The 8,033-nt window shown below is 46.5% G+C and overlaps 1 protein-coding gene across 1 annotated transcript in view; it reads right to left on the bottom strand.

The window, feature by feature from the left end:
• Nucleotides 1–7,687, bottom strand: part of TMED7 (transmembrane p24 trafficking protein 7) — a 14,163-nt gene extending 6,476 nt beyond the window's left edge. The window contains exons 1-2 of the mRNA XM_069087856.1: nt 7,380–7,687; nt 235–480 (exon numbers count right to left, since the gene is read on the bottom strand). Of these exons, the coding sequence (XP_068943957.1) occupies nt 235–480; nt 7,380–7,541 (408 nt within the window). The 5' untranslated portion in view covers nt 7,542–7,687. The remainder of the gene's footprint in view (nt 1–234; nt 481–7,379) is intronic.
• Nucleotides 7,688–8,033: the final 346 nt, after the last annotated feature.

The following is an 8,033-nucleotide window of genomic DNA, read 5'->3' as shown; positions in this document are numbered from 1 at the left end:
TTTTTTTTTAAAGCAATCGGGGTTAAGTAACTTGCTCAAGGTTACACGGCCAGTTATTTTTGTGAGGGTTATTTTTTGTGTCTGAGGCCAGAACCGATCCCAGGTCTCCCGACGCTGGGGCCGGTGCTGTTCTCACTATGCCACCTGGCCGCCCCTTATTGTTTTTTTCTTAGTATCTTTTTCGAAACAAAAGTATCTATTATTATTAAACCGATGATCTATATTTGCTTTTACCTGTGTAAGAGCGCTGACTCTGTTCTCACTGGGAAACAACGGTGGATCTTCTCCAACTTGAAAATCAAAGTACACAGTTTTGTGTGTGAAAGTAGAGAACTCGTTGCTGAAACAAAACTTGTACGTTCCACTTCTGGATGCAGTGAAGGTGAAACTGTCATACTGCTTTTTCATTTCTTTGTACAACACCACACCGTCGGGATCTTCCAATCGGCAATCTACATCGTAGTGACCGCCAGTAATCACCTGTACAGAGACAAACACTGACAAGTCTGGGGCAGAACAAAAAGTAAAGACATTAACCAAGGTTCTTGTTATAATGCCAAAATGAAAGTGCCAGATAATGCCATATTCTACTATTTCTATGGATGGGCCTTTACCAAGAAGCAAATCTTGACTTAAAAATAAAAAAGAACAAGGAGAGTTGCTCAATAATGAAAAGCGTTCTTCCAGGAGCTAAGTTTCCTACAGCTAGAGGCATTCAAAAAGAAGCTAGACGACTTTTTTTTGGTGCTGCAGAAGGGACTCCTGCACGGGTGGGAAGTCAGACCAGACGACCTCTAATGTAAAACCTTCCAACTAACTTGAAGATTACAATTTTAGCTAAAAGGAGTTAATGCATAGGAATAACACAAGAAAAGGCCACCAAAGTAAAATGGCCCCATATGCTAGAGGGCACTGAGTGCCAGTCAAAGCAGTCTGAAATTTACCTCCCTGGCAACAGAGAGCCCTAGAGGAGTGTTCACCTCAGGAATGACATGACTAGCTCTACAGATCTGGCAGTGTTAATCTCACATCACTGATTATACTCAGCCAAGTCTTGGCCTTGGAATGCTTCCAACATTCATCTTTGATCCTACACATGCATTGCTAAATGAAGGGGGAGAAAAATCCCTAGACCCAAACTGGGTCCACTGCAAATTTGTTATACGATCTCAAGTGGGCCCTCACTGCTGCTAAGGCAGTCCTTCTGCCACTCTCTTCCCTCCCCAAGACAGCAAGCAATCTGATATAGGTTATACACGTACATTCATATTAAACATATTTCCATATTAGTCATATTGTGAAAGAATCAGGACAAAAGGGAAAAACTGTGAGGAAGAAAAAACAAAAATCAAAGTGAAAATATTGTGGCTCCACCTGCATTCAGAATCCTTAGTTCTTTCTCTGGACATGGACAGCATTTTCCATCGTGAGTCCTGGAATTGTCTTGTACTACTACAATGCTGAGAAGCGCCAAGTCAAACAGCTGATCATGGCACAGCATTGCTGTTATGTGCACAGTGTTCTCCTGGTTCTGCTCACTTCACTCAGCATCAGTTCATGTAGATCTTTCCAGGTTTCTCTGAAATCTGCCTGCTCCTCATTTCTTATAGCTCAATAGGATTCTATTACATTCCTATACCACAACCTGTTCAGTCATTCTCCAACTGATGGGCATCCTCTCAATTTCCAATTCTTTTGCCGCCAAAAAAAGAGCTGCTATAAATATTCTGGTACATTTAGGTCCTTTTTCTTTTTTTAATGATCTCTTTGGGATAGAGACCTAGTAGTGGCACTGCTGGATCAAAGGGTATGCACAGTTTTATAGCCCAAACTGCGGTAGGATTTGGTGAAGGACTGAATGAGAAGTGAGGAAGAGTCAACTCCCCCCCCCCAAAGGTATCAAATGGGGCAGATTGAGTAAGTAATGGAAACACTGGCAGAAATAATTAAAATCAGATAAGGTAGATTTTGATGGGAGAAAAGCTTGGTTTTAAGTATGTTTGAGTGAAAGGCCAAGGTAGAAACGCAGGGTTAGAGTTTGGTAATGAGATCAGGACCAGAATTTTAGAGTGACATATCAAGGTTGAAGCCTACATCAAATTGCTAAGAAAAAAGTGAAGTTAAGAGAAAAGATAATGCCAGACAAAATCTGAGGAACTCTTACCTTATAGGATCAAGGGAAGGACTAGTGAAGAAGACAGGTAAATGTTTACAAAGGAACCAAGTAGAATGGTACCTCTGAAGCCAAGGAAGGAGAAAGTACACAGAAGAGGCTGCAGAGAACTCAAGAGAGAAGACCAAAAAGGCCTTTGGAATTAAAGATAAGGATAAGGAGTTCTTTACTGACTTTGGGAATATTTTCCACAGAGTGGTAGGAACCCAAAAGGTAAATTGCAAAGTCCTAGAAGAGGTGGAAAGAGATGACATCAAGGGGACAGGTAGAGAGTTTAGCTTTAGTCAGTATCAGGATCTCCCTTTTTCTGAGACAGGAGAGAAGAAAAGAACTGGGAGTGATTTAAAAAGTTATAATAAGAAACGGGTCAAGATTAATAGACTGGAATCCACTGACTCGAAAAAAGGGATCACTGAGGTCATCCTGTATAACATACAGCAGAACAAAAATTCTCTCTAACATATCTAAAGATTAATTGTTTATAGGTTACCTGGAAGGTCATTACCTCCTGGAGTAGGCACTTTTTTTATTATATCAATAATCTGTTTCCCAGTAACTTCCTGTCATTGTTCTTACTTTTAAGAAAAAATATAATCTATTTTTCACTCGATCTTGAAGACAACTATCATGTCTCAAATCTTTTAGCTCTTTCAGGCTAAATATTCCTGTGTTGGGGGCAGCTAGGTAGCATAGTGAATAGAGGACTGGCCTTGGAGTCAGGAGGACCTGAGTTCAAATCCAGTCTCAGACATTTAACACTTACTAGCTGTGAGACCTTGGGCAAGTCACTTAACCCCAACTGCCCTGCCTTCCCCCCTCAATTTTTTTTTAAAATTAAAAATTATAGGGCAGCTAGTTGGCACAGTGAGTACAGCACTGGCCCTGGATTCAGATCCAGCCTCAGACACTTGACACAAAAAACTAGTCATGTGATCTCAGGCAAGTCACTGAACCCCAATTGCCCTATCCTCCTCCCTCCAAAAAGCAAAATAAAAATAAAATATTCCTATGTCCTTTAACCAATTTTTATATAGTATAATCCTTAGGCTCTACATCTTCCTGATGTCCTTAGCAGAAAAAGAGGCTAGGTCAAGTGCCAACTTGTGAGGGACTTCAGTGAGTGAAAAGTGGATCAAGGAAATAAAGCTGGGGAAGTAAGAGTGAAATGCTGCTGGGCAGCAGTGAGGATCAACTTGATTCCATGCCTTTTTTCAGCAGCTCAGGAATAGAAGCAGAAAAACTGGTTAGCAGGATTACTCAAGCTTGAGGATTAACAGGTTCTTAGGACCAATGAAGGCATCAAGGAGGTCAGAAAATGTGGCATAAAGTCACGGAATCAATTATTAATTCACATCAGAAATATATGAGAATGAAAACCAAGCATAAAGCCTTCACTGGAGGGATAATATCTGTGTAACCCTTTAAGGTTTTCGACGTATTTATACACATTGCCCAAGTGGAAGTGACCTCATCATTCTGAGTGTCACCTACGATGATGCAGGCTTGAAGGCTGCCCATGCCTGCCCTTCCGATGAGACTCTTGTTCACATTATCCCAAAAAGTTTACTACAGTAGATTTACTTAAAGTGCTGAGGGCCTTTCTTGCTTTCTCCCAAGTAGGATTCAGAGGAGCATTCTGGCTTCCTTTTCTCTCTTTTTTCCTTTCCCGTTCTCTTTAATTAACTCAAAAAATGCAAGCAGCCTGCAAATAGCTAAGTTTCTGATCACTGGCATATGATGAAAAAAAATGCTACACCCCTAGCCTATGCCAATTTCTCCCTGTCTGGTAAGGCAGAGCCTGTGGGAGAAAAGCAGACACACCAACGCAGAATTTAGCAATGCTGACCAAGATTTGGAGAGAAAGCACTGTATAGTAGAGAGAATGCCGAATTTGGAATCAGGAGAAACTTGGGTTCTAATCTCACCTGTGACACTTAGTTGTGTGACCATGAACAAGTCAATTAAATCTATGAGTTTGTTTCCTTACTAGTAAAATATGAGTAATAACACCCATGGTACTTACTTCATGGACTGTTCAGAAACTAAATGAGATAATAGAAACAAAGTATTATAAAGCCATTTCAAATGTTATTACCAGGGATGTTTTTATCTTGAGGCAAACTACAATCAACAAGCATTCATTAAGGGCTTAATATGAATGTGAAATCCCTATTAAGGATACAAAGATGGCAAAAATAAAAACAAAAACACCCTTCCCCGCCCACAAGGAGCTCACATTCTAATGGGGAAGAAAGTATGTAAATATCTATGTAAAAACAAGATGTAACAGAGCAGAGGGCCAGTCTTCTTAGAGGGAAGACACTAGCAGTCTATAATACCTGGTTGTTGTTTTTTTTTGTTTTGTTTTTAGCAAAGCAACTGGGGTGACTTGCTGAGGGTCACACAGCTAACACATGTCAAGTGTCTGAGGCTCCATTTGAACCCAGATCCTCCTGACTCCAGGGCCCTCGGTCTTGAAGGAAGTCGGGGATGTGAAGAGGCTGAGGTGAGAAGAGGCGCACTCCAGGCACGGAGATGGAGGGTCATGGATGAGGAATAGCAACTAGGCCAGTGTGACCGCATTATAAAGTGTTTGGAGGGAAGTACACGGAGACTGGAAAAGCAGAGAGGGGCCAGATTTCATAGAACCTTAAATGCTAAACTTGATCTGGAAATAGTAGGAAGCCATTGAAGTTAAGTGGATGGGTGAATGACACAGTCAGAGCTGTACTTTAGGAAAATCACTCTGGTAACTGAATGGAGGATGGACTAGAAGATATAAGAGAATGGAAGATAGAAATGATCTGGCAACAGACTGGCTAGGCAGGGTGAATTCAGCTGAAGAGTCAAGGGCGACCCTGTATGCCAAGCCTATGTGGCTGGAAGAATGGTATGTCTTTAAAAGTAACTGGGGAGAGGGAAGGGTTTTTAGGGGAAAGTTAATGAGTTCAGTTTTGGACACAATGAGTTTGAGATACCCAAAAAGCATTTCATGATGTCATGAGTAGCTGAGGAAAGCAGGCAGCTAAGAGGTGCAGGGGATAGAGTACTGAACTTGGAAGCAGGAAGACTTGAGATAAAATCTTGCCTCAGAAACTTACTAGCTGTGTGACCCTGGGCAAGTCACTTCCTTCCCTTAGTTTCAATTTCCACATCTGTAAAATGTGGATAATAGCACTCACCTCATAGGGGTGTTGTGAGGATCAAATGAGATAACATATGTAAAGTACTCTGTAAACCTTAATCTATTATAAATACTTTATTGTTATTATTATTTAGCAGATTTTGAATAAAGTGAGGAGGCGGTCATTATGAAATAACTTTGAGTTTTTTGTCATTTGAAGACTGAGTGGCACATCTTCTGTATCTTGATAATGAAAATGTTCAATAGTTGAAGTTGCAAAAGTAGACTTCCAAGGTATACCACTTGAAAAATCCCCATCTGCTACTACAGGTTGACAACAATCCATCAAGACATTTTTGAAGCACTTATGAATCTACCTAGTCTGCATTTCTCTAACATCTACAGGAGCACTACAACATACTTTGAAATCAAGATATACGCATTCCAACCTTTCCCCTTTGAAGTCATATACATTGCTGCTTAATCTCTTTTATACATAAGGATATGAAGCCACAATTTTCGATATATTTACAAACATCTAAAATGGAAATTCTTCAAAAAGCAAGGCTATCAACCTCAAATCATCTACTTACAGAATGTGACCTAAACACTTATATAAAAAAGTGGTCTTTCATACAATGCTGGCGCAAAAAGGCTAATGGACTTCATTTTGGTTACATCTCACTGCAATGATTTGACATGAAAAATTATAAAAACTAGAGGTTGATGACTGTTTTAAGTTATTTGGGGGAAAAGATGGGTAATAACACGAAGGGAAAGCATTGATGTCTAATTCTCAAAGAGAAAAACCTTAGAAGGGCTATTCAATCTCTAGTCGGAGGCAGTCCCATCCAAACAATTCTACAGTAAAATGTCTTCCTTGCTCAAGGTTTACAGAGTGAAAAGCGCTCTTGCCCCTTTCCTCCTGCAAACCTCAGAAGTTGCTTAATAACGACATAAGCTGGAAACCAACAAGCTAAAGAACCCGGAGGGAGTCTGCCTTTGGATCAGTGAAGGCTGTAACAAGACTGGGAAGGAGGCCGCGGCCCCCCAGGACCAGGGGGCACAGCGGTCCGCTCACCTAAGTCTTTCAGTAACTATTTCACCCCACGCACGCAGGATTCCGGGGGGTCCGTGAGTCTGAAGCATTAAAGTCCCGCTCCCTCCCGCCGCCCCTCTCGTGCCCGGGGCCTCGCTGCAGTCACTGCCAGAGGCCCAGCACAGACTGGACACTCCGGGAGGCGGGGCCCCTCAGCCCCCCGAGGCCCAGGGGTGCCGCCCCCATCCATCACTCCGAGGTGCTCCGCAGCAATGGGCGCTCACGTCACGTCCACCGCGACAACCACCCAGGGAAGCGGCTGCTTTATCACCCTCAGTGGAGGAAAACTCGAGGACACAGGTGAAGTGACTCGGGCGGGGTCTCCTGCTGAGGTCTGCGGGCACATCTGAACTCAGGGCCTCCCGGCTTTTATTTCAAAAAGCAATCGGGGTTGAGTGACTTGCCCAAGGCGTCACGGCCGGTTAATCTGTGTGGGTGCCGAGTACCTGGGGCGGGATCCCGTCTCCCCACGCTGGCCCCCACCCTGTATAGGCCCCCCGGCTTCTCTGACAGTGACAGTCACTATCATCACAGTCTAGAGCGCTCACGCGCTCGCGGCTCACTCCCGGCTGCAATGAGCCGCTTCGCCCCGCCTGCCTCAGTTTCCTCATCCGTAAAACGAGCTGCGGAAGGAAGTGGAGCGCCCGCGGCGTCTCTGCCCAGAAAGCCCCAAGAGGTCCCGGCGGAGACGCCGCACAAGTTCCTGGTTTGTACAGTTTTTGGAAAGCCCCCGCCCCCCATCGGGCCGCGAGCTCCCGGCGTTCGGCACACAGCAGGCCCCCAATAACTGCGGAACTGAAGGAGGCCCAGGCCCAGGACTCCGAGGACTCGCTCCAGTCTTCATCTTATACAGCAGGTGCCTAATAAGTGCAGGCCGGGCGGGTCTGCGCGGCACCCCCGGATGCCCACCCCCGAGCCCGCCCCCTCGGCGAGGCTCCCCGCGCGCGGCAGGGGGTGCCCGGCCCTTCCGGCGCCCGCCGTACCTGGAACTCGAGGGTGCACTTGGTGCCCTGGTTGATGTCCTCGTAGAAGCACTGCTTGGCGTTGTCGGGCAGCTCGAAGGTGATCTCCGAGCCGCTGCCGGGCACCGGAGCCAGCGCCAGCAGCAGGAGGGCGGCCGCCCACGCCGACCCCGGCCGAGGCATGTCCCGGGCTGGGGGCGGCCGGAGGACCACGGCGAAGGGGCTGTGCGGGAGACGCGCGCACAGAGCCGAGGGAGCCCGGCCCGGGCCCGCCCGCTCCCCTGACGGCTCGGCCCTGCGGAGGAGGCCCGGAGGCCTCGCCAAGCCTCGGCGGCCGGGGAAACGGCTCGGCGAGGCGCGAGCTGGGAGCGGGCGGGGGGGGAGGGGGACAGACCCGGACGGAGAGGAGGTGAGGGGGCAGGTGAGGGAGGGGCAGGGAGGGGGCGAAGCTACGGCGGCGGCGGCGGCGGCGGCCGAGACGACGGGTGCAAAAGAGGCCGGAAACGGCAGGAAGTGAGCAAAATTACTGGAGGAAAAGGGGAGGGGCAGCGCCTCCAACGACCCGGATGTAATCCACCCAGCCCGCTCTGGGCGAGCCGGCCTAATGCCTACGTGGACGGCCGGCGGGCTGAATGGAGCTGCCGGGGGCGGGGCAGGGGAGGGGAAGCTGGGTGC

This window comes from Petaurus breviceps, unplaced genomic scaffold, assembly GCF_028583685.1.
Source record: "Petaurus breviceps papuanus isolate PSGF00001 unplaced genomic scaffold, PetGlider_PUasm1.0 183, whole genome shotgun sequence".
NCBI classification, from domain to species: domain Eukaryota; kingdom Metazoa; phylum Chordata; class Mammalia; order Diprotodontia; family Petauridae; genus Petaurus; species Petaurus breviceps.
Note: the sequence above shows the minus strand (reverse complement) of the source record. Positions and strands in the feature narration are given on the sequence as shown.